This window comes from Desmodus rotundus, chromosome 7 (genome assembly GCF_022682495.2).
Source record: "Desmodus rotundus isolate HL8 chromosome 7, HLdesRot8A.1, whole genome shotgun sequence".
Lineage (NCBI taxonomy): Eukaryota > Metazoa > Chordata > Mammalia > Chiroptera > Phyllostomidae > Desmodus > Desmodus rotundus.
The window spans coordinates 117,058,177-117,085,783 of record NC_071393.1 but is presented as its reverse complement, the minus strand read 5'-3'; the positions used below and the strand labels follow the sequence as shown (position 1 = coordinate 117,085,783).

At 42.0% G+C, this 27,607-nt stretch overlaps 1 protein-coding gene across 11 annotated transcripts in view; it reads right to left on the bottom strand.

The window, feature by feature from the left end:
• The window catches only part of TTLL5 (tubulin tyrosine ligase like 5), a 252,493-nt gene that overhangs the window by 56,905 nt on the left and 167,981 nt on the right, over positions 1-27,607 (bottom strand). For all 11 annotated transcript variants that reach the window (XR_008427229.2, XM_053927529.1, XM_053927528.1 and 8 more), the window contains one exon: positions 10,683-10,900. Coding sequence is in view for 10 of the 11 variants with exons in the window: in XM_053927529.1 (XP_053783504.1) it covers positions 10,683-10,900 (218 nt within the window). In the remaining variant the exon portion in view is untranslated. The remainder of the gene's footprint in view (positions 1-10,682; positions 10,901-27,607) is intronic.

The following is a 27,607-nucleotide window of genomic DNA, read 5'->3' as shown; positions in this document are numbered from 1 at the left end:
AGATAGTAATTTCCCCAACACCATTTATTGAAAAGATTGTTCTTTCCCCAAGACTGTAGTCTTGGCTTCTTTGTCATAAATTGACCGTATATGTGTGGGTATATTTCAGGGCTCTCTGTTCTGTTCCTTAGATCTATTTGTCTGTTTTTATGTCAATACCATACTCTTTTGATTACTATAGCTTTATAATATAGTTTGAAATCAGGAAGTGTGATGCCTCCAGCTTTATAATTCTTTCTCAAGATTGCTTTGGCTATTTGATGTCTTTTGTGCTTCCATACAAATTTTACCTTTAAAAAAATTTATGTGAAAAATGCCAGCAGAATTTTCAGAGGGATTGCTTCAAATCCGTAGATTGCTTTGGATGGTATAGACATTTTAACAATGTTAATTCTTACAATTCATAAGCATGGAGTATCTTTCCATTTACTTGTGTCTTCTTCAATTTCTTTCATCAATGTCTTATAGTTTTCAGATCCTAGGAGGATCTTTCACCTCCTAGGTTAACTTCATTCCAAGGTATTTTATTCTTTCTGATGCAATTATTTATGGATTGTTTTCTTAATTTATCTTTCTGATAGTTCGTTGTTAGTGTATAGAAATGTAGCTGATTCTTTGTATACTGGGTTTGTATCATGAAACTTTACTAAATTTGTTTATTAGTTCTAACAGTTTTTTGTTTTATTGGAGTCTTTAGGTTTTTCTATGTATAACATCATGTCATCTGTAAATAGAGACAGTTTTACTACTTCCTTTCTAATTTGTGTGTCTTGTATTTCTTTTCCTTGCCTAACTGCTCTGGCTAGGACTTTTTTGTTCAACTTTTTATGTTGAACAAAAAAGTGGCGAGAATAGGCATCCTTGTCTTGTTTTTGTATGTACAATTCTTATCTTTTATATAGCATGTAATATAATTTTGATCCAAGTTACTTTTTTTATTGTAAATCAGAGAATGAGGACTGTATAATTTCTACTTTTTGAGTACTTAATTGAAATGTTCTAGCTTTGAAAAATATTCCATGGGAGCTCTGCAGGGTACAAAGTTGTATATCTATTAATTTAATCCCATTAATTATACTGTTCAAAACCCATTACGTCCTTATGTTTTGGCCTATTTTGCCAATAATAATGGCTATTGTATTCTCTTTTTGGAATTCATTATTTTAAGTTGACTCTATCTTTTCTCTCATTATTTTTGTCTTTGTATAATTTTCCCTCAAAATTTTGGCAGAATTTTTAACATTTGTCATCTATTTCACTAATTTAATGTTCCACAGTGCCCAATCTCTGTTCACTGGGTTCAACCCAATTGTTCACTCAGGTATTTCTAATTTCTGTGCAATCCTCCCTCACCTCAAACTGCTCTCTCTCTATGACAGCTTTTTCCAGCTCTGCATACTGATGCACTCACTCTTAAATTTTAAGTACATTAGTAATTTTTTTAGAGCTCTCACATTTATTTTTTTATTATTTATCCTATTACAGTAGTCCCAGTTTTCCCTTTGCCCTCCTCTGCTCAGCCCACCCCCACCCTGTTCCCACAGTCAATTCCCACACCGTGCTCCATGTCCATGGGTCATTCATACACGTTCTTTGACTAATCCCTTCCCCGTCTTTCCACCACTACCTCCCTCCACCCTCCCCTCTGGCAGCTGTCTGTCTGTTCCATGTTTTCATGTCTCTGGTTCTATTTTGCTCATTAGTTTATTTTATTCATTCGATTCTTTGTATAAGTAAGATCATATAGTGTTTGTCTTTCACTCACTGGCTTGTTTCACTTAGCATAATAGTCTCCAGTTCCAACCTCACTGTTGCAAAAGGTAGGGATTCCTTTTTTCTTTCTGCTGTGCAGTATTTCATTTTGGAAACGTACCACAGCTTTTTGATCCACTCATTTACTGATGGGCACTTAGGCTGTTTCTAGCACTTGGCTTTTAAGTAGCGCTGCTATGAACACAGGGGTGCATAAGTCCTTTTGAATTGGTGTTTTGGGATTCTTAGGTGTTTTGATAGTTGGATCAAAAGGCAGTTCCATGTTTAGTTTTTTGAGGAAATTCCATACTATTTTTCCACTGTGGCCACACCAGTTTGCATTCCCACCAACAGTGCACTAGGGCTCCCTTTTCTCCACAACCCCATCATTACTTGTTTGTTGATTTATTAATGATGGCCATTCTGACAGGTGTGGGGTGATATCTCATTGTGGTTTTAATGTGCATCTCTCTGATGGCTAGCAATGTTGAGCATTTTTTCATATATCTATGGTCCATCTGTATGTCCTCCTTGGTGAAGTGTCTATTCAGGTCCTTTGCCCATTTTATAATTGGACTGTTTGTCTTACTGTTATTGAGTCATATGAGTTCTTTATATATTTTGGAGATTAAACCTTTGTCTGATGTATCATTGGCAAATATGTTCCCCATACAGTTGGTTCCCCTTTTCATTTTGATGATGGTTTCTTTAGTCATGTGGAAGCTTTTTAATTTGATGTAATCCCATTTGTTTTTTCCTTTATTTCCCTTGGGTGTATCAGCAAAAATATTGCTACATAGGATATCCGAAATTTTACTGCCTGTTTTCTGCTCAGATTTTTATGGTATCATGATTTATATTTAAGTCTTTTATCCATTTTGAGTTTATTTTTATGTATGGTGAAAGTTGGTAGTCTAGTTTCATTTTTTTGCATGTACCAGTCCAGTTTTCCCAAAGCCATTTATTGAAGAGGCTGTTTTTACCTCATTGTATGCTTGTGCCCCCTTTGTCAAGTAAACCCATAGAGACATGAGTTTATTTCTAGGCTCATTATTCTCTTTATTTGATCTATGCGTCTGTTCTTATGTAGTACCAGACTGTTTTGATATAGTGGCCTTGTAGTATAGTTTTATATCATATATTGTGATCCCTCCAACTTTGTTCTTCTTTCTCAAGATTGCTGAGGCTATTCAGGGCCTTTTTTGGTTCCATATAAAGTTCTGAAATATTTGTTCTAGATCTGTGAAATATGCCATTGGTATGTTAATAGGAAATGAATCTATAGATGGCTTTGGGAAGTATGGACATTTTAATGATGTTAATTCTTCCAATCCATGAACATGGTATATGCTTCCACTTATTTGTGTCTTCCTCAATTTCTTTCTTCAGTGTTCTGTAGTTTTCCAAGTACAGGTCTTTAACCTCCTTGGTTAAATTTATTCCTTTTATTTTTCTTGTTGCTATAGTAAATGGGATTTTTTTCTTAGTTTCTCTTTCTGATAGGTCATTGTTGATGTACGAAAATGTCATGGATTTCTGAATACTGACTTTGTAGCCTGCTATTTTGCCAAACTCGCTTATTACGTTGAGTAGTTTTTTGGTGGAAACTACAGGGTTTCCTATGCCACAGTGATTAGACAAGAAAAAGAAATAAAAGGTATCCAAATTGGAAAGGAGGAAGTAAAACTGTCATTATGTCCAGATGACATGATAGGGTACATGAGTAATTTCTAAAAGAAAAAATTTTTTCTTTTTTGTTTAAACTTATTTCAGAGGTTGGCAGCTCCTCTGAATCTTCTCCATAGGGCTTTCCTTTAAACTATACCATCTATTCCAAGGACCCAAGATTTTAAAATATTTGCTCACTTTCAGAAAGGAAAGTCTAAATTTGCCATTAAGGGTTTATGATCGTGGAGGAACTGATATAGATTCTGTCAAAGATTAGTATAGGTTTCTGTCTCTTTTAAAAAGGGATTTTCACAATCAGATAAGAAAGAAGGGATATGACAGACAGGAAATACCTGGCAGTTACATTTCCATGTTAACAACTGTTTAAACATATGGTGGGCAGAAGTGAAAAGTAGGATTTTAATTTAAATTACACATATAAGAACCACCAAAGGCCCTTTTAATTCTTTGACTCTCATGTACTTCTTTCTCCCCACTGCACCATACACACCCCAGTGGCACTTTTGATCGAGTGTGGTTATAGTACCCAGTTTTATGAATGATGTCATTGTCCATGACCCAAAAAAGCCTTAGGACCTCTAATGCATCCACTGGCTGAGGCCCAAACGCAGATGGTTGGTAGAGGAAAGAACCTGAGTGGCAGACTCCTTGCCTGGCCCTCACCTCTTGCTACCTCCAGACCCCATCCTTCAGAGTGAGAGCGTGTCATCTGGTGTATTCCAGGTCCCCCACTGATTTCCTAGACTGCAATCTCATAGGAAGGCAGTATATAAGCCCTCAACGTTGTTCTTCAATCCAAACCTTCTGCATCTGACAGATAAATTTCCCCAACAGCTCAGCATAACAGTGACACTAATTCTTTCTACTGTTGAGTATTTTATTGGCCACTTAAGTGGGAAAACTGGTGTGGAAGGGGAGCATGTCGGTTCCTAACTGCTTACATTGCACTTTCTCAAAGGCAGTATTTTATATTTTAATACTAAATAATAGTTTTTACACTTTAATTTGCTTCAATTTCATTTTATATGATGTTGATTACACTTAATATTTTTCCTCAAATATTCAATGAACTTTTTTTTCTTTTTCCCTCTGTCCCTTCCTCCCTCTTTTTAAAATTTATTATTTAAAAAATTTTTTATTGTATTGAAGAAAATTTTACCCTTTGAGACAGCATGGATGGACCTGGAGAACATTACGCTAACTGAAATAAGCAAGTCAGAGAAAGACAAATACCATATGATTTCACTCATATGTGGAATCTAATAAACAAACTGAACTAATAAGCAAAACAGAGACAGATTCATAGATAGAGAGCAGGATGACAGCTAAGGAGGGAGGAGGTGAGGGGGTGGAGGGATTGAGCAAAAAAGGGATTGCAGAGGGGAGGTGGGTATAAGAGGACTAAATGGCAATGGAAAGGCAGTATTTTAGGATGACTTGCTGACACTGCTGTATAGAATGACTTTGAATAGATTGGTGGGGCCTTTGAAATCAGTGGTCTGCTGGAAAGAGTCCTCGGTTAACGCAGTAGGTGATGTGGATTCCAGTTCTAGTTCTGCCACAGACCACCTGTGCACCTTGCTACACTCACAGCCCCACACTATGCCTCTATTCTTTTAGATTCCAGCACTAAAAGTCTATCATTATTGTGATAGTGTGGTTTATAATAAGAAGAAATGCACCTTTGGTCTTCCTCCTGTTTCTGGCTCATAGCTCCCCAAACCCTTGGAAGTTCCTAAGTGTTGAGAGTGATAGAGGTGTCTTGCCATGTTAATGAGGTGGCTTTTAGAAACACCTAAAAATGGGGGCTGGTTGCCAAGAGAACCATGTGATTAGAGGGTTGGAACTTTCAGGTGAATCAATCACCAACCAGCCAATGATTGATCAATCATGCTTATGGAATTAAAGCCTCCATAAAGACCCAAGAGGAGGAGGCTCTGGGCGCTTTGGGTTGGTGAGCAAGTTACGGTGCAGGGAAACTGGTGCAGCACGGCGGCGCCGCACCCCTTGTCCTGTGCGTCTCTTCCATCTGGCTATTTCTGAGTTACAACCTTTTATAATAAACTAGTCACCTAGTAAGTAACAGGTTTCTCTGAGTTCTGTGAGCTATTCTAGCAAATTAACTGAACCCAAGGAGTGGGTTTGGGGAACCTTTGGTATGCAGCCAGGAGGTCAGAATTACAGGTAACAACCTGGCCTTGCACGGGCATTCTGAGTTGGAGGGGTCATTGGAACCTCCAACCCACAGCTCCTAATCTGTAGCCAGCTGGTCAGAAGCACAGTTTAGAAGTCTGGGTTTGTGGCTGGCATCTGCGCGTGTGTGTGAGTGTGTGCATGCGTGCAGGCGGCCACATGTGCACACACACGCAAAGTTTAACAGGACTGACTTTAACCTGTGGAATCCAATGTTATCTCTATGTAGACAGAGTTAACATTTAGTTGTATTTTTGGGCCCCCTGCTGGTATCTGAGAACTGCTTCTTGATGTGAAGGGAAACCCTCCCCCTTCCTCTGCTCACATTGGAATTGGGTCTAGGAACCCTTAAAATTATATTTTTCGGAAATGCATAATTTAGGGAATCCTGCATTTAAGGATGGCAAGGCCCTAGATTTGACCATATTTCTTGAAACTACAAATAATAAGGGGCTGAAAGGCTGACAGAAGGTGGCTAACCTACAATATGATATCTTCCATGCCCACATCCAGAACCTATGCTGGGCAACTGTAACGCCTGATCAGTGTACCCCATTTTAACGAAGCATACGTTAAAAAGGTATTGCTTTGCTTTCTTTTTTTCTTACCTGGTCCTTATTTTTATATTTTTCTGACATTCGTTTCTGAGCATCTTCCATCATATTTCTGACATCGCCAAACGTTCGGGTCAGATTAATTGGTATTTGGTTTTACCATGCTGCTGAGCTCCCAATGGCTTTCCTCCCACCTAATCCCTAGCAGCTTCCAACAAACACCACTGTCCTGGGTGCTGACACAGAACAGCAGTCATCTTCGACTTCCACTAAGGCCACCCTGAGGGAGAAGGTCCTAAAACCTGGGTGAGGGAAGGTAATCCCAGTTGTCTAAAGAAAAGCACTTTTGGTGAGTCTGGTGTTCCTTACACAGCTTTCTTTCTTCAGAGGGGCCCCAAGGTGCAACAGTTCTGACCCTGCCCTTCCAAACTCTCCTCTAGTCTATGAGTTTTGATCAGGTCCTTGGCAAACGTGAACCTCCTCAGGTTTCTTTCGCCCTGTTTCCTGGAGAGTGTAACTCTGGCTCTGAAAAGAAGGTCATTTGCAAGGAAGAGACAGTTCATGTGCGTGCAGTAGCCGCTCACAGGCTGTCACAGCTCTCAGTTCAGCTGACTGCCTGGAAGAAATACCACAAATAGTTCGGAAAGGAGGGTCTGAAGTGGGCACTGAATTATGAAGTGTGGTGAACATTAGAGAGGAAAATCAAGAAGGGCTGCTGGCACTACAGAAAAGGCTAAAAAAATCGCAATCATTCCCTTACAGAATTGACAAATGAGATTTAGCTAAAGGAACTGCAAGTAAGGGATTTGAGAACTCGAACAAAGAACCGTTGGGCCAAAAAGGGATGATGAAAATGGCTGTAAAGCATCAGGATTAAAAAACAAATGTGCTCATTAAAAAAAAAAAGCTTTCGACGGAACAGACAGAAAACAAGCTATTTGGGGGGATTATTCAGTGGGGACAGTGGTTTGGTTTTACAGACGGGAAACTGAAACCTTTAGGGGGAAAGTGACCTGAACATTATCATAAAGAAACAGGACTCCACTGTTGTGATTCTCAACTCCCTTCGCACCAAAATCCAAACGGCATTCCATCTTTTATGTTCTATTGTTCTCTAAAGTCAGCCCTCTAGGATGTGGAAACTTTGATGCTCTTGGAAATTGCTTCTATATTTGTCTAATGCCAACTTCTGTGCTAGGAGAATTTTGAAGTTCAACCCCAAAACACAGGGCTTGGCATGGTCAGAAGCTCATTACAACTTCTCATTAGTTGTGTCTCTTGGGGCCACTATGGCATTCCTGAGTGTGACTCAGTATCACCAGTCACAACTGAGGGTTCCTGATTAATCTCAACTGAGCCAGAGTAAAGGCTGCAATCAGTCCCAGCAAATGAAGTAACACAGCCTGTATGAAGAATGTAGAAAAATTATATGAAATTGCCTGAAATGCCACCTTAGTATTAACCATCTACCTAGTACTTATTTTATCTGTATTATGTACCAGGCACTGTATTTGTGCTTGGAATTCATTAATTTACTTACGTCTCCCAATAACCCTGTGAGGCAGGTACTATTATTATCCCTATCTTAAAATAGGAAACTGAGTCACATAGATGTTAAATAACTTGCTACGCTGGCCAGAAACATGATTCACTTTAGAATAACAAGAATATATCAACTGATACTGAGGATCTGGACTGCAGAACCCTTGAAAGGGTTCTCTAGATTAAAAATAACTTCATCAATCCAAATCAGGTACAGAGTGCCGTCCGCAGCAATGACACCCCAGTGACGGTTTCTAGTGTGGTACATTCTCCAGTGTCACCACGGCAACATCAGGTGTTAATGACGGCGGACCCTGGGTGTACTGTCTGTACAACTTTTCTGTACATCTAAACTCATTCTAAAATGAAAGTTTATTTAAAAAAATGTATGTGGATACTTCACAGAGAGAACTTTCCATAGACTCAGGACAGAGAAAAACAATGCTTTTCTGTTTCCTGAAAGCTGGAAGAACACGGAAGGCAGCGGGGCCCTCACGACACCGCACGTTTCACGTGGTGGAGGGGACGCTAAGGTCTCCATTAGTGCTAACTGATTTAGCTTCAGAGACTTGTGCTCAAGTTTTAAAGGCAAATTGGAAACTATTTCCTGGAACAACGCCTCACAGCATGCCTTTTGATTCTTGGATTATATTTCTTAAATTCTGAAGCAATCTGCTTTTTTCCCCCCTTCTGTGCATTTTTGGTGCTGAGCTGTTTCCGGTTTTCCCACACTCCTGCCTGTCAGAGGGAAGAAACCACAAAAATGCAGCAAAGCAAAGCTTGTCCACAGCGCCGCAGTTCCACCTCAGCAGGCTGAAGCGCCCTCCTGCCAGCAGGGAGCTCAGGACAGTGAGCGGCATCTTCAATGTGCAGCCCAGCTGCCTGCTGACCCAGCCTGCCTCTCCCCCAGCGGACCTGCCAGCCACACAGGCCATCACGGGCCACCTCAGGATACGGGTCACAATCAGAGAGTCCACACGCAGGAAGCACACCGACAACCTCAGCACTCGAAGCCGACTCCCTGATTTTCCTACCTACCTGTGGGCTTCTCCCACCTGTGAAGCAGAGTGTTTCAGAATGCTTGTGCTAGCTCTCGTCTCATTACTTCACACCTGCTCACTTGGCTACTATTTGCCAACTGTCCTGGGAAGGTGATATTCTTTTTATCCCCACTTCACACACGAAAAAACTGAGGCCCAGAGATTAAGTGACTTGTAACTTGCAGAAGGTCTCAAGTCAGTCAAGGGTGGCGTGGGGATGTGAGTACAGGCAGGCCAGCTCCAGAGGCTGCACCCTGAAGCACTGGACCCCGCTCCCTCTAAGGTAAGGGGCCATACAGCTCCCTTCCTGTTGTGCTGGTGGCTTTCAACCACACACTGCAGCCCTCCTGCTGCCCTCCCCTACCGCCCCAGAGCTCCCTAAAGTCATCACAATGCCAATTATTCCAGGAACAGTGCTCGGCACTTAGTAGGCACTGAATAAATATTTGTTGGATAAAAGAAAAATGGTAACGACATAATTAAAACAGCCACAGGGGATTGCTTTCAATTGAAATTCAAAATTTGATTCACTGTGCGAGGAGGGAAAAACACTCACTGTTTTTACAATGTCCTAGGATCCCTTTTTACAACTGCATTTGGTTGTGTAAAGGACAAATGAATGAGGAGCTGTAAGGAGAACAAGAGAAATACACAAGTCTCCTCTGGGTGTCTGTACACCAGGAAACGCCCGCCTCCTCCAGGCATCTTCATTTTAAATGGAGAAGGGCCAGTAGGTCCAACGCCCTCTACCGGTCCTTTCCTGGTTCACTAGCTAAAAAATGGCAGGAGGTAGAGGGAAGAAAATGACCTACAAAAATTTGATTCAGGAGCGGAAACGTGTTTGTTGTTTGTGTTTAGTTTTTGAGGTAAAACTACAAAGTCATTGAAGGGAACCAACATGAAGCTGGGTTTTTGGGTTACTGATGTTAAGCTGTTAATTAAGAAACAAGACTCGAAGGAAGCCTTTGACCCCCTCCCCTCTTCCTGTCGGAGATTCAGACAAAAAAACCTGCTTTGGGAAGGGAGCCTTGGCTTAATCACCTTAAGAATCTTTACCTTAGCAGGAAAGACTCTAAGCCTGTTAGGAGATAACCCCCTCCCCCCATGACCTACTGTTTCTGAGGTGCCTGGCAGGAATTTTCCTGCCATGTATGTTCTTCTTTTCCTCAACTATCTGTAAATCACCTATTCTCACTTCTGAAATTGAAGCCACCCCCCGCTTTGTTCGTTGCCGTCTTTGGAATTCTCCGTGTGTGCACTAAAACTTCAATTTTCTCCTGTTAATCTGTCTCCGTTAACTTGATTAGCCCAGCCAGAAGAACTGAAAGTAGGGCAAAAGTACCACTATTTAAGACCCCACAGTATCAGAAACGTTGTCACACAGTCTGCTTACTAATGCCAATGAAGTTAATCTTCCCACTGACATCCCACATCTGCGTCATCCTACTCAAGTGCCTAAAAGTGAACACAGGAAGGGAGCAGGGCACTGAATTGTATATGAAATTCTGCAGATCTGACTCTGTAGAGTGACGAAGAGAATACCTCCAGGAGGAATTTTTCATTCCCTTTCTCCAAGCCCACAGGTCAGCATTGTTACCTGGTGCACTGTCGGACTGTAGCTCTTGCCAGAGGCTGGAAGAGTTGGTGAGCAATGACCCTGAACTCCACGTGTGGTGGCAGCTCTCATCACAATCCCTGGGAACCTTTAAGAGCAGTGCCTGCCCCTCCCACAGGGTAAGCAAGAGCCCAGGCGATTCTAACTTGCAGCCAGAGCTGAGAACCAGTTAGCCTTTATTACCCATCAGGTGCTCTAGTTTTCAACAATTCAGTACCAAGTGTCTGGAAAATTCCATAAGTAAAGAGCTCTATTAGCACAGAACTGATATAACTCAGGAGATTATTGAAAACTTACTTGGAAGCCCTCTGGGATGTTGCCTTTCTGAGAACTTGTTTGTGATTGGATGGGGGTTTGGGGACCAGGGAGGAGGAAGAACTTGGAGGTGGCACCACTTTTTGTAGCAGAGTGGTTGGCTTCTGGCCACTAACTGTGGCACTTGAAATTCTGCAGGCTGCACCATTACTCATTGTCCATAAATTGGAGTTAGGTAGCGTTTGGCTGCCAAAGATCGCCTTTAAGAAAAAGAAAAGAGAAAAGATCAGTGTTGACGGCCTGGACAATCCATTTGCCGTACTTGAGCGAGTGGTTTGTAGTTCTTTAGTGGGACAAAAGGAAAAGGAAAACTGTTACAGTCATCTTTAAGGAAAAAACCAAACACCTTTGTAATTATGCCAGTGCAGGTCTAGACCCAGAGAAGGGAAATCTCTTGAAACACAGCTGGGATGGCCTTGTCGAAGGTACTCTTGGCAAGGCATCAGGGCATCTGGGTACTGCACATTGGTCCGTTAAGTGTGAATTAGAAAAGCACGTAGTTTCTCCGGCTTACTCTCCCTTTCATGGTTAAATTCAACAAATATTTAACAAATGCCTCCCACTGGGTGTCAGGTGTTACAAGTACAGCACAGAACAAGGGTGACTTGAAGCTTGTCGCCATCTGAGCCCACTGACAGAACTCTGCTCCTCCAGGGGGTCTGCGTTCTGAGGACAGCGAAGAAGTCAGTCTGGCTGAGGCATTGACACAGAGAGTGGAGAGAGGAGGCGGGAACAGAAGCCAAGAGCCAGGCCTTGCATGCATGGCCTTGAGGGTTATTTGTAGAATTCTGGCCCAGTAGCACCTTGTTGACCTAAAGATGATCACAAGATGGACCTTTGAAAACACTTCCAAAGGAAAATCGCTACATGGATACAAGGTCAACACAAGGGTCTTTTTAGCTCAGATGGTGAGCCTACAAATAAATAGAAACCTAAAAATCACTGTCTAAACACCACAAACAGTAACATATACCTGCAGTTAGAACGTAAATACTTCCTCCAGTACATCTTTTAAAAATTCTTAAAACTTATTTACCTCTTAGAAATAGGTTTCTTTGTTTTGGGTTTGGTTGTTTTTTTTTTTTTTTTTTTTGTATCACAAATTTTGCTACTGGTACTTCAATACTACTAACACCGCTTTCTTTTATTTAAAATATATTGATCATGCTACTATAGTTGTCCCAATTTTTCCCTTTGCCCTCATCCACCGGGTACTCCCCACTCCCTCTGGCAATCCCCCACCTTAGTTCATGTCCATGGGTGATGCACAGAAGTTCTTTGGCTACTCCATTTCCTACACTGTTCTGAACATCCCCGTCTATTCTGATCCTACCAATTTGTACTTCTTAATCCCTGCACATTTACCCTCCTTCTCCCCATTCCCCCTACAGATAACCCTCCAAATGATCTCCATATCTATGATTCTGTTTCTGTTCTAGTTGTTTGCTTAGTTTGTTTTTTAGATTCAATGGTTGGTTGTTGTGAATTTATTGCCATTTTAATGTTCATTGCTTTGATTTTCTTCTTTTTCTTAAATAAGTCCTTTTAAACATTTCAAATAATAATGGTTTGGTGATGATGAACTCCTTTAGCTTTATCTTATCTGGGAAGTTCTTTATCTGCCCTTCCATTCTGAATGATAGCTTTGCTGGGTAGCGCAATCTTGGCTGTAGGTCCCTGCTTTTCATGACTTTGAATATTCCTTGCCAATCCCTTCTAGCCTACAAAGTTTCTTTTGAGAAATCGGCTGGTAGTCTTATGGGGACTCCCTGCAGGTAACTCTCTTCTTTTCTTTTGCTGCTTTTAAAATTCTCTCTTTATCTTTAACCTTTGACATTTAAAAAAATATTGTATTCACTTATTTTTAGAGAGAGGGGAACGGAGAAAGGAGAGAAACATCAATGTGTGGTTGCCTCTCATGTGCTCCCCACCCCACTGGGGACCTGGCCCATAACCCAGGCATTTGTCCTGACTGGAAGTTGAACCAGTGACCCCTTGGTTCACAGGCCAGAACTCAATCCACTGAGCCACACCAGCCAGGGCAACCTTTGGCATTTTAATTATGATGTGTCTTGGTGTGGTCCTCTCTGGGTCCATCTTGTTTGGGACTCTGTGCTTCCTGGACTTGTATGTTTATTTCCTTCACCAAATTGGTAAGTTTTCTTTCATTATTTTTTCAATTAAGTTTTCAATTTCTTGCTCTTCCTCTTCTACTTTCGGCAGCCCTATGACTCAAATGTTGGTATGTTTGAAGTTGTCCCATCCCAGAGGCTCCTTAGCCTATCCTTGTTTTTTTGAACTATTTTTCTTCTTAATGTTCTGATTGCACTATTTTTTTCTTCCTTATGTTCCAAATCATTGATTTGAGTGGAGCTTTATCCACTCCACTGTTGATTCCCTATAAATTTTTCTTCATTTCACCTAGCGTAACCTTCATTTCTGCATGGGCCTCTTTTATGCAGTTGAAATACTCAGTGAGTTCCTTGAGCATCCTAATAACCTGTGTTTTGAATTCTGCATCTGATAGATTGATTATCTCCATTTTCTTTAGTTCTTTTTCTGGAGTTTTGTTATATTCTTTCAATTGGTCCATATTTCTTTGTTTCTTCATTTTGGCAGCCTCCATGTATTAAGTAGAGCTGCTTTGACTCCATCTTAATAGTGTGACCTATTGTAGAAAAGCGCATCCGTAAGTTGGATGGGACAGAGCCTTAGGCAACCGCCAGGGCAGGGCAACCTGTGAGAACCAGGTTGATGGAGTCTCCGATATGGTGTTGCTGCTCTGTGGCTTTGTGTGGGGGACAGTGCCGGAAACACATTTACACCATGAAAGGGACAATGCTGCTGCCTGCCATCCCCCTCCACTTGCCCCGATGCCAGACACTTCAATTTCTGCCCATATGCTACTGGTCCCCTTCCAGCTGCTGCTCTGTTGATGAAGCCCAGAGGGAGTCTGCATTAAGTCCTAAGTCTATTGCAGACCCTTTAAGAGGAGACTCCTGAGAATCCCACAGTTTCTTCCGCTGCTCCAACCCCTGCTGGTTTTTACAGCCAGAAATTATGGGGACTTATCTTCCTGACACTGGAACCCTGAGCCAAGTAGTCTGTTGTCAGGTGGAGATCCCTTGCTCCCAAGGTATCCCTCCCAATTCTTATCTACCACACATGGGTGTGTAACCACCCTTTCCATGTCTCCACGCCTCTGCACCTCTCTGCATCTCCGCCCCTCCTACCATCTGGATGAATGTGACTTCTTTACTTCCTTGGTTGTTCCATACAGCTCAATTTTCTGATGACTCTGGGTGATATTTGTTTTTTAATCCAGTCGTATTTTTGCTGTGGTTGTGCGAGGAGATGAGCCATGTTTTTATATACATCTCCATCTTGACTGGAAGTCTTAACACTGCTTTCAATATGCATGCATTATAAAAGCTTTAAATGTGAAATAATACTGAGAAAAATAATATAATGGACAAAATACATGGGACTTTTTATTAAACGATTTCTGGCAACTGATTCCATCTGCGGACATTACGTATACAGAGACATAAGAAAAATGTCATTTTCTGCCCTGACTAGTATGTCTCAGTGGATTGAGTGCCAGCCTGCGAACCAAAGGGTCACAGGTTCGATTCTTGGTCAGGGCTCATGCCTGGGTTGCGGGCCATGTCCCTGGTGGGGAGCGTACAAGAGGCAACCACTCACTGATGTTTCTCTCCCTCTCTTCCTCCCTCCCTCCCCCTTTGTCTAAAAATAAATAAATTAAAAATCTTTAAAAAAAAGTTAAAAAAAAAACAGAAAAATGTCATTTTCTCATGTCAAGGCCAAAAGGAATAAGATGTTCTTAGGAATCATTCGCCTTCTAGATAGTCTTCACTAGTATTACTTTTGTCCTGTATGAAGTTTACTTTTTAAGATAAAAAAGATGAACTGAGTAGCTTTAGTAAAATGTTAAGCAACTCTTCTATACTCATGCCTGGGAATGTCCTTTATCCCAAGGTCCTGGGCAGGTACAAAGGGGATAACGGCATCTTGCATGGCGTAAATGTATTTCAGAGGCCTGACAAAGGACAAAAGGATTTCAGAGGTAGAAGGCTGCAGCATTTTCGAAAGAACCAATCTGAGATGTTGCATTGTCTCTGTGAACCACCCAAGGGGAAACTGAGGCGCTACTCACTCACCTACACCTCTGACCCAAAGAAGGGAAACCTCCAGCAAGCCTCCCGTGGACAAGTGACCAGAGGGTACAACAACAGACCAGATGTGTGGCGCTGGCCCTAAAGCAAACCCATTCCCCTCAACTACTGTTTCCATGTCTGAGGGCCTAAAAATCGGAGGGAGAGGCTCAATTGAAAGGGAGGAAGGAGGCAGGCATGGGCCACCCTAGGCTTCTGTTTTCACCACGACACCCCAATAATGGAGCTCAGATGTGAAGAGTGCTTGAGAGATGCTTCCTTTGGGATGGGCAAGAGACCAGAAATCAGGATGAGGCCGGAAGAGTTCTACTTTGGCCATTCATAAACAACGTCACTGGGTGAGCAGCAGAGGAAGAAAAACCATTGTTAGTAAAGAGCTCCTGGAAATAAAAATATTCTTTTTTGAGTTAGATTTCTCAGGTTGTGAGGGAAATGTCATTAGTGATAACATCTACTAAATATGCGTTGTTGTAGCGACAACCATATTTTCAAATTCACTGAGTTTATCTTTTTTTCAAAGCCTTGCTGGGACATCTAAACACAAGGACTAAACGACAAGAACAGGATGAGAACAATGAGTGTAGTAAACGTCTTTGTGTGAAAAGAGGAATAAACACAAGTGTACGTATGTAACACCATGCATGCAAACACACAATGTTAATGTCTGCACAGAACAATTCTGAAAGATACAAAAACCTGGTAACTTGCATGGAGAAGAATTGGTTAGCTAGCGGTCAGTGTGAGAGGAAAACTGATTTTTTACTATATATCATTTATACCTTTTAGAATTTTGTACCATCTATATGTAGTTTAAAAAAACAAACTATAAAAGAGTCAAGAGTAAGTCAAGTTTTAATAATATTTAAGCAGGTAACAAATGAACTCTGAGCACAAGTCAAAGCATCCAAATAAAGCCCCAAGTTTCAGCCAGCTGGGGAGAGGACTGGCCATTACAGAGGGCTGAAGAAAGAATTGGCTGCTCAGCATCTATGGCTACTAGACCAGATTGGGTCATCTGAGAAAGGCAGAGCGTCTGGTGAGGGGAGGGGAGCACGGCTTTGCAGGCAGACGCTGCCTCGGCTCAAATGGAGGCTCTGTCCCTTATAAATGGGGTGACCTTTTCAAGTTCCTTAACCTCCTCTCCAAGCTTTACCTTCCTCATAAGCAATTATAATCACTTTGCTGGACTGTTGGGGATTAAATAAAGATCACATAAGCAAAATCTAGTGCAGGCATTCAATAGATTTCTTGAAATGAAGTACCAGGTACAGACAGCAGACACTCAACAAAAGTTCTGTTCCTTCTCAAACCTTCGCCTCAGTTTACTGAGGAACCGGAGGACAGGACGACACGCGAGTCTGCCTCTGTCTGTAATGATTTGTGAATGGTAGTTGGTTATGTCTTTTTCAGCATATTTGTCTAGTCTTATGATGATGCTCATTAGCTGTGAATGCAAACTCTGAAAATGAAAACATATGTCTAGGTTCCTGAGATCATATTTGCTCAATTCTCTCTCGCATAAATAATTTTTTCCTCTCCTGAATGCTTAGAAAAATTTATTGGTATGTGTCTTACCACATTTAGCACACTCTATCTTGTATTACAGCCACTTTTGTATGTATTTTTTTCTCCATCTGGACAATACACATGGGAAAAGGCTGGATTTATATCTGGTTATTTTTTGTTTCATCCACAGTGCCTAGAATGACTGGTGCATAGAAGGTGCTTAAGAAACATTTACTCCATAAATTAAAAAAAACACTCACATTATAATAACTATTCATTTTTTCTCACAACAACAAATTACTCTGCAAGAGGACAGGCAAGTTTGCGTGTACATAGAAATGTAATCTTGTAACAGGGCCATTCTCTGGACTTCGAGTAGCGCCGAGTGTGTTATTTGCATTCCAGGTGCACTCAGCCACAAAACGTAAGCAAGCCCTCCTGTAGATCCCAAACAAAAATAAATTCACCTTTCTAGATGCAAACTGTGGCAGGACCTTAGACACTGATGTCCTAGAGCACAGGTGGCAAACACAAGGCCTGCGGGCCGAATCCAGCCCTCCACCTTGTTTCTACCCGGCGGCAGCACCGAGCTCCTTGCCCTACTTAAGGAGTAGTTACATTTACACAGTCCTAAAATTACATTCGGCTCCTTGAAGGCAACCGCGAGGCTGACGTGGCCGCCAGTGAAAATGAGTTTGACACCCCTGTCCTACAGTAATACGATCAGTCTTTACCTCAAACAACGACATACAATAACTTAGGCGAACTTACTGCTTAGGAGACTGCTTCTCGCCTGGGTATCACTTCCCTCTTTCTTTTTAATGATACTACCCTGATTTTGTCTGGGTAACGTGCGTCCAGCTACAAAATTCTATTTCCCTGGGAATAACAGTTCTGAAGTATAAACAGTTTCCAGGCGCAGTTTTGGGGAAAGCTCTTCAAGGCGGGTAGACTGGGTCGGTACACAAATTTTGCCCTTTACTACTGTTCTTCTTCTTACCCAGAATATGACATCCAGCCAGAGGTGTACAGGCGTCAGGGGAAGTTACTTGCTAAGGACGGCAGAGGATAAAGACAGAAGGAACATGCATTTCTAATAGCACCATGTGGTTTGGGCAAGCCTATCTCTACATTTATGATTATATGGGAAAAATATACATCTCTAACTTGTTTAAACTAGTGGGGGAGGTTGGGGGAGAGAATTGTTACATTGCAGCCGAATGGAATCCTAAGGAGCTGAGAAATAATTCTCAGTCTGCTAGAGAGTCAAGCTTACTTAATTAAGCCGCAATACAGCATAAATGTACTGTACCTCGAATAAGCAGACACTCTTTCTAAATAAAAAGCTTCTAGGTTCTGACTTATTTGGTGAGCATACTTTAATATGCTGAATGAATTAAATGACTACAACTCTATACTATACCAAATTCCAAAAAGTCAGTAATGTAGACAAGCCCCCAGGTGTTTTACCAAAGCCAAGGCTAAGTGGGATGAGATGAAATCAATCAAATCTGATAAGAAACCCAGAAAAATATTCAGGCAACCATTAAAAGCAAACATATAGCCCCGGCTGGTGTGGCTCAGTGGACTGAGTGCCGGCCTGGGAACCAAAGGGTCACTGGTGCGATTCCCAGTCAGGGCACATGCCTGGGTTGTGGGCCAGGTCCCCAGTTGGGGGCATCCAAGAGGCAACTACCCATTAATGTTTCTATCCCTCTCTTTCTCCTTCCCTTCCCCTCTCTCTGAAAATTAAAAAAAAAAAAGGAATGTAATTAATTTTTAAAAAAGCAAACATATAAATGGATGTACTTAGACTGGTGGCAGAAATCAGAACCCCAGACGCCACAGCCTGTATTAGCCCCAATCCTAAAACTGTACCAGCAAGATAGAACATGTGAACTGTTTTGCCCTGCTAGTCATTCATAAATGGACAGAAAAATTACAGGAAGTTCTCTCTGTATAATCTCTAAGAGATGTGAGGTTTGGATACACAATATTAGCACTCTGTGCTTGTGGCTTCACAAGCCAGGGATGGGGGCTGCACTGCCACCAATGTCCTGGGAATGTGAGAGCTGTGTGAGCCCTGGCCTCAACTCAAGACCTGGACAACATACACTAGACTTGTGCTTCTCTATTGGGTATGGGAAATGGCCATGCTGCAGCAAGGAGACTCAGAGAAAACCACAGTTTGAGGGCTGGCTTGGTCCCAGGCAAAAGACTGGAAAGGCCCTCCTTGTCCCACAACAGAAGGGTACTCGTGGGTGGGAAGGAGGAACTTCTGATAGACAGAACACAGACTGCGACTTGGAAGGCTATGGGGCAGCAAGATCTGGGCTCTCCTACTCGAAAGATAATACCGTTGAGAGATTAAATTCTGGGAGGTTTGTTTTTTTTTTTTCTTTTTCTTTTTTTTTAAATTCCTTCCAGAAAAACACTCCTTTTAGTCTTTACTTAGGCTTCTTGGTGATGGAACAGAGCTGGGTGATTCTTTATAGTAAAACAGCTCTCTAAATTCACTTTTTGAAAACTAAGGGGGATAAGGTAGGCAAATGTTGATTTCTATTTGAATGGGTTAATTTCTCTGTGCCCCTTTTACTCTGGTTTCAGAAGAGCAAACATTTCTAGGCATTATTCTCCCCACTTGGGACTTTATTGGACTTGGATAAAGTTCCCATTACACAGAACACAACAGAGCCACTTCTAGCATGTTTCTCTCTGGCAGCTCAAGCCCTGCGACAGTATACCTTCCTGAGCGTGTAAGACACTAATCACTCACCTTACTAAAACCAGGCCCAGAGCTGTTCCAAGAACACAGTAAGCCTTTCGTGCAACCATATGCTGTTAAAGGCTCAGGGTCGAGGTGAGGGTGAGGGTAGCTGTTTCTATTTTGGCAAAAGCAAGCTTCCAAAAGGCCTTTCTCTCACATTGTGTGGAGTTCTCGGCCGTCTTCCATCCACAATGTTTACCCGCCGGGACAAGCCTGGGGGCCAAGCGAGAGAAACACAGAACAACTTCCGGTACTGCTACAAGGCACTGCGCTGTGCTGCAGCCCTGATAGGGATGGGGCAGGACTCTGAAAACGCTACTGTTCCTACAGCGAAAGAACAATGACACGAATACCGGAGACAGGACTTTGAGTTGCCAAAGACATTGGAAGTCCTCTGGAATATCATTGCATTTTTTAAATCAATAAGGAAACTCTTCCTCTTTTAGCAACTAGGAAACAAGGCTCTATATTAGTTCAAATGATCTACTCTACAGGATGTGAAATAGGTACTCACCTGGACAGAACAATTTAGGAGAAACTATAAATGACCAGTAGAAGAAACTGCTGTGCTTCAGACCGTCCCTCAATCAACTGTAATTGCTAATATTTGAGCAGCAATGTAGATAATTAAAAACAGATATTCAAATATACTCATGGACTTTCGGTCACGATGGCAGTGTAGGCAGACACCACTCACCTCATCACACAACCACATCAAAATCACAACTACAATATAGAACAACATTGCTCAGAACCAGCAGAAATGGAGTTGAATGGAAATCTTACAACTACAGAATTAAAGAAACCGCACCCATCCAGACTGATAGGAGGGGTGCATATGTGGAATGGAATGGTCCCTCACCCACCTGTGGTGGATAAAAATTTGGGAGGGATATCTTGGGAGTGAGGAGTCCCAGCCCCACACCAGGCCCCCTAGCCCAGGGTTCCAGTGCCAGGAACATAAATCCCCAAAAGTTCTGGCTGCAAAAACCAGCAGGGATTGAGTAAGTGGAAGAAACTGCTACAGCCCCAAGCAGTTCCTCTTAAAGAACCCACACAGGAACTTAGATGCACACCCTTTGAGCTCCAGCACCAGACCCAGCAGCTTAAAGGCAGTGGCAGAAAGGGAGAAACCAAAGTGTCTGGCATCAAGGCTAACAGAGGCCGGTGACCCTCTTCCAAACCCTCCATCCACAGAGCCATCAAGTTGGTGCCATATCTGAGACTCCATCAACCTGGCTAACACTGTTTGACCTGCCTTGGCGACCTGCAGAGACTCTGCCCCACCGAATTCATAAGCCCACCCAAGCTGCTATTCCATATGAATGGCTGATCTTGGCTCAAGCTCCACTACTTCCTAAATCCTCTCAAACAAGCAAAACTGGCCTCAGTGTGCCCCATGACTGGCACTAGCAGCAGCCAGCCCAGATTCACAGCTCGGCTTCACCTGGATATCCCCAAGCCTGGCATGAATAGCAGCCTTCTCAAATTGCTTTATAGCTCAGGCAGGGTGGCCCCAGGCAAAACACAGGTGGGGGCTGAGCTTGGCCTGCACCACCTGGGAAACCCCAGGGCCAGCGCACCCAGTGGACAGCTACAGACCACATCGGAGCACCAGAACCCTGCCCCTGCACATGGAGGGCAGAGGTTGGTGGTAAGTGGTCACAGCCAATCCTTGCAGCTGACTGGCCTGGGTAAATCCCTCCCATTGACCTGCCAACAGCAGCCAAGAGGGTATATACTCAGTCCACACAAAGGACGTACCTCGAGGACCCCGCTTGGGTGATGGGGAGGGGGCTGTGCCACTGGACCCTACAGGACACCTACTACATTATGCTACAAGACACACAGTCAAAGCAGCTCTACCTAATGCACAGAAACAAACATAGGGAGGCTGCCAAAGAACGGAGACAAAGAAACATGGCCCAAATGAAAGAAAAGATCAAAGCTCCAGAAAAAAAAACCTAAATAAAATGGAAATAAGCAATCTATCAGATGAAGAGTTCAAAACACTGGTTATAAGGATGCTCAAGGAACTTAGTGAGGACCTCAGTAGCATAAAAAAGATCCAGTAATAATCAAAGGATATACTAATTAAAGAACAATTTGTAGGAAACAACAGTAGAGTGGATGAAGCCAAGAATCAAACCAATGATTTGGAACATAAGGAAGCAAAACCAACCAATCAGAACAAGAAGAAAAAAGAATACCCCCAAAAAACAATGATAGTATACGCAGCCTCTGGGACAACTTCAAGAGGTCCAACACTCGCATCATAGGGGTGCAAGAAGGAGAAGAGAAAGAGCAAGAAATTGGTACTCTATTTGAAAAAAATAATGAAAGAAAACTTCCCTAATTTGGTGAAGGAAATAGACATACAAGTCCCAGGAAGCACAGAGAGTCCCAAACAAGATGGACCCAAAGAGGACCACTTCAAGATACATTATAATTAAAATGCCAAAGGTTAAAGATAAAGAGAAAATCTTAAAAGCAGAAAGAGAAAATTAATTCATTACCTACAGGGAGTCCCCATAAGACTATCAGCTGATTTCTCAAAAGAAACTTTGTAGGCTAGAAGGGATTGGCAAGAAATATTCAAAGTCATGAAAAGCAGGGACCTACAGCCACGACTGCTCTACTCACCAAAGCTGTCATTTAGAGCGGAAGGGCAGGTAAACAGCTTCCCAGTCAAGAAAAAAAGTAAAGGAGTTCATCATCACGGAAGCATTATTGAAATGTTAAAGGGACTTAACAAAAAGGAGATCAAAACTATGAACAATAAAATAGCAAAAAATACAAATCTATCAACAACTGAATCTGAAGAATGAACTAAGCAAACAAAAAGAACAGAGACAGAATCATGGATATGGAGAGTGTTTTGATGGGTGCCAGATGGGAAGGGTGTTTGGAGGAATGGGTGAGGGGATTAAGAAGTACAAATAGGTAGTTACAGAATAGCCATGGGGATGTAAAGTACAGTAGAGGAAATGGAGTAGCCAAAGAACTTATACGCATGACCCATGGACATGAACAATGGTGTGGGGATTGCATGAGGTTGTGGAGGGGTGCTTGGTGGAGGGGGGCAAAGGGGAAAAATCAGGACAACTGTAATAGCATAATCAATAAAATATAATACTAGAGCAGTGATTTTCAACTGGCGTGCAGTGGCAGGCACACTGACGTGCTGCAAGAATTTTTTTTCATCCTCACTCAAGGACATGCTTATGGATTTTAGAGAGAGGGGAAAGGAAGGGGAGCGGGAGGACAGAAACATCGATGTGAGAGAGAAATATTGACCAGCCACCTCTCGTACACGTCCTGACTAGGGACCACACCAAAACCCAGGCATTTACCCACGACCTTCCTGTTTACTGGACGATGCTCCAACCAACTGAGCCACACTGACCAGGGATACGAGAATTTTTAAAACAGGCAGTAGCTGACGATTAAGTCAGGGGCACTGACCTCTTTTCCCTTAGACTGTCAAATAAGAAAATGACAACAGCCAACACAACAACAGCTGTCCAGTGTGAATGAGTCAAAATTATACCTATTTTTTTTGTCAGATCGGCAAAAAGATAAAAGTAATATATTCTTTGGTGTGCCGCAGAACTGTATTAACTAGTTTACGTGTGCCATGAGATGAAAAGGGTTGAAAATCACGGGGCTAGAGAAGTGCTGTGAAGGCAAACACAGCTGGAAAAGGGACAGGGGCGCTGGAGGGTGGGACAGGTGGCGTTTTCAACAGTATCATTGGGGAAGGGCCCCCATGAGCCCTGCTGTTTTGTCACTTTGGAACAGTGTTGCGATAAAAATCACGTATCCAGATCTTTTCACACGTGCTGGATCATTTCCTTAAGTAGTTTCCTTGAAGTAGAATAGCCAGATCAGAAGGCAGAGGCTGCTTCGGCTTTAAATCCTTTTTTATATCTATTCTCAAACTGCTATCGGTCTGTTTGAGAGGATAAGTTCCTTATCTTTCCTTGGTTACTGTGAGGAAATAACATGTGTCCCATGAAAAGGAGGCTCATACTTTGATGCTGATGCTATTTTTTAAAATGTTTTTAAGACATATATGCCTTTGGATAAACATGCTAACAATCAACATAGATATTATTTTAATCATTTTATCATACTGTTTATTCTTTCTACTCACATCTCTCTCTAGAAATGGTGAACAAATTAAATTGCACATATTTTTTGATTGTCTAAATAAGTAAATAGTAGTAAAGAGGTAGCTAATACTTTAAGAGCCTTTAACTTCTCATAAATCACCTTCTTTAATATCACTTTAACTAATTTTTGCTTCTCGCACAGGGCAGTGGTTAATTAAAACTCCCAAGTTAAATTAGAATGTCATGTATATTTAAATTATAATACATAATAGAAGAGAGATTTGCACACATGTTTACTGAAGCTTTATTCACAATAGCTAAGATGCAGAAGCAATCTAAATGCCCACTGACAGATGAATGGATAAAGAAAATAGATGTACCTACAATAATAGACTATTATTCGGCCTTAAAAAAATACCGTCATATACAACAAAACAGATAAACTTCAGGACATTGTGCTAAATAAAATAAGCCAATCATAAAAACACAAATATTGCATGATTCCACTTATATGGGGGGGCCCCAAAAAACCCCCAGAGTTTATTTATAAAAAACTGGGTATTTATTCTGACATGTGTAAACTCCAGTCACCGCCAAAGCGCTCTCCGTTCGCTGCAATGCACCTACCGAGACATCCTCTCCATCGCTCAAACAGTTTTTGAACTTGCCAATTTGGATGCCTTCTGGTGCTTCTGCTGTGTTTTGTTTCACCTCTTTCACATCGGCAAACATTTCCTTTTGAGGACTTTTGTTTTTCAATTGGGGAAACAAAAAAAAGTCACTAGCTGTGAGACTGGGTGAATAGGGAGGATGGGGCATGGGGGTCGTGATGTTTTTGGTCAAAATAGTCAAAAACTGCTGAACACTTGGCACGGTGTGGGCAGGTGCACTTGTAAATTGCCCATCACGAAACGGGCAAATGTGTTGAAAGGATCTTCAAAAAAGTTCACCAAAGCCCAACACAGCCTCTCACAACAACACCAGCTGGTACACTGATACAGATGGGTTCCTAGAACACTCACCTAATGGGGAAAGCCTATAATTACAAGGGGCCCGCCCTCCAGAAGGTAATTTCATTTTTGCTTCTGTTTTTGGTCCTGCCTCGTACGAAGCATCTAAAGTAGTCAAACTCATGGCAACACAGAGTGGAACGGTGGTTGTCAGAGGCTGAGGGGAGGGGCCATGGGAAGCTGTTCAATGGGTAAAGTTTCGGTCGTGCAAGATGAGTAAGCTACACTGACCTGGTGTACAATAATGTGCATGGAGTCAACAGCACTGTAGATACACTTAAAAATTAAGAGGACTTATGCTATGTGTTTTTATCATAATGAAGCAAAAAGTAATACATAACAGTAAGACCAATGAACTTTCATTGAGTCTGTGCCGTAGCAACCTGGGATCCACACCCATGGAGGAGTCTGACTTCAGAAACCCGCTGCGCTACCCTGCCCTCCTTATTCGTGCCATGCTGACTCCCTCTTACAGCAAATCCGTTGAAATAAAGTCTCCCTTCCAAAGCAGATCTCCAGCAGACCTAGCACTAGGTCCAGTTTGCGTCAGATGCATTTGGAAGACAGAGATGTCACTTCCTTTACTCCAGGAAGGAAAGGCTGACAAAGTTGTAAGCAAATCATTATCACTTATTTTAAAGGTTAAAGTAAGTATGTATGTATGTATTATGTATATAAAAGTAACCTCAAAGATCAGCAATGACCCCAGGTTGAGAGTTCAATTAGTAAAAAAAAAGGATAATTCATAGCCTCATTTTCAGTTTTCTGTTTAGGTAAACCCTTTATCTAACAGTAGTTTTAGGGAGTTATTTATATGTCAGGGCCCTTGTTCCCCTAAAACACGTCTGTGTCTGACATCTCCTGACCAGTAAAATGGAATAGACAAGGCAGTCCCTAAGTCCCCTTACGACTTTAAATTCAGAGTTCATACATATTTAACTCGTCTCTGTCTTCAAATGCATACTTTGGGTGTTTTGCCCTAGAGTCTCTCGTAGTCGACCTACGGTGCATCTTGCACAGACCTTGCTGTCATATGCTCATTCCGCGTTTTCTTGTGGCTGCGCCTGTCTCGGATGGGCTTCTCCACGTTTAAAGATGACGTCTTTCCTCCTCTCACAAAGCTACTGCTGTTGAGTCCCTCATATGCCCCCAGACAAACAGAAAGCAACCTCAGGTCCCAGTGTGAGAGAGGAAACAAAACTTGTCATCAGGCAGCTATAGCAAAACCACATTTTAAGAATATCCAACCAACAAACAAGATTGATCCCAAGTAGACGATAGGTAAACAGCTGCCTTTTAATATACCCACAACCGTAAGAGTTCTGAATTTTGACTCACTATGCCGAGCCTTTCTTTTGTATTTGTGTATAGAGTGTATAGCAGCGGCAGCAGCAAAAGCAGCAATAAAATTGGAATGCCTTGTGTGCTGTATGATAAATGCGTAAAAACACAAGAAGCAAATGAAGAGCCACTTCTACCAGGGGGAGGGTGGCAGGGTGAAAAGGGACTTTGGAAGCCCTCTGACCTGGTTTGAATATCATCTCTGTAATTAGCTAGCTCTGCGACTTTGCATAGGTTACTTCCACTCTGTGAGCATCCATTTCCTCATCACTGGAATGAAGATAACACTACAGTTAGCACTCAGGAGTCACTCCCTATACACCCATTTCCCTGCCCTCACCTTCCTCCCTCTCAGATTCCAGAGGGACACTACTCCGGCAGCAGCTCAGAAAACAACCTGGTAGAAACCAGAGGACTTCTATTACTATTAGTAATGAATCAGCATAATAAACTGATGTCTGTGTTGTAATAACGCATTAAGAATTAGATTTATAAGGTACCAAAAAAGCAAGCATAATATTAATCACGCAAAGGTGTCATCTGTGGTATTCACATTCGTAGACACCTGCCATAATTCCTGGTAGTCTTCTCAAAAACACCTGTCATAGAAATGAAATTGAACTAGTGGGAACAGTGAAAATAACAGGGTTGAAAGGCCAAACAATGCAATATACAGATGATGTATTATAGATTGTACACTCGAAACCTCTATAAATTTACTCAGCAATGTCTCCCCAATAAATTTATAAAATTAATAAAATATTAAAAAAGGCCAAAGTGATCATTGAAGATATAATTCCTGTTATTAATAACAACCCACATAAGTGCTCTGAATGTCCAAACTTCTGGAATGTACGTCCAGGATATTACTGAGTAATACTAGCACAAGGGAGGGTAAAGTATGGACATTCTAAGAGTTGTAAGCCCAGAACACCTTCTGAAGACATTTCTTTAAGAGTCCATGGTAACTGGGATAATGTCTAGGCCTGAGTTTACAGATATTTAAGTAAATTTCTTCTTTTGTGACAGAATATATATATAGTAGGAGACTAGCTAAGGTATGTGAGAATAACTTTTCAAACACAGTTTCATAGGTGTCAGTAGGTACTTGTTGAATGTACTTATTACCTGATAATACATATGGCTATTTATCGAATGCTTTAATATACTATCAGGGAGGTAGCACATAGCATACAGCCACCAGCTTGGATGGTAGGCTGACACGCCTGGGTTCAAATCCCATCTCTTCCAGTTACTGCTTCTGTGACCCTGATGCAGTTACATAAATGACGCTCTGTTTTTTCATCTATAAAACGGGGCTAATGAGAGAGCAGTTGTGAGGATTCAATGTGATGATACAAATAAAACTCTGGTTCAGCGCTTTGCACATAGGAACGTCCTGAGGATTGTAAACCTCACGATAACCCACGGGTATATATCATCATCTTCATGTCACAGAGAAGCAAACTGACGTTCCAAGAAGTTTGAAAAGCCTGCCCCAGGTCACGGAATGGCCAAGGCTAAGGTTCAAAGGAAGGGCTGCCTGCCTCCAAAGCTTGCCCAGCACGCCTGTTTCGAACAACTGAATGAACAATAGTTTCACATGTATTACTTCACATATTTTCCATGTGTTTGGAGGAGGTAAGAAAAAAACGTTTGATTTGGCAAAACCTACTAAATCGAATGGTTCTAGGAAAATTAATCATCGTCATCATCATCACCATCATCATCATCTAACGGAGTGTTATACGAGTTCCAGATAAAGGTCAGAAGGAAAAACAAAATAGAGCAAGAACCCAAACCAAACCAAAAAAACAAAGCAGCAGTAGGTGTGACGCTCAGGTCAACCTGCTCCAGGACTTGAGGCGCACAGGCCCACGCGCTTTCCCTTGCGCGCCCCGGTCCAGCCTTCCCCTCAAGTACTCTGTCAGAAAAACGCAGAAGGCTCCCCCCGCACAGCGAGTCTGTCTGC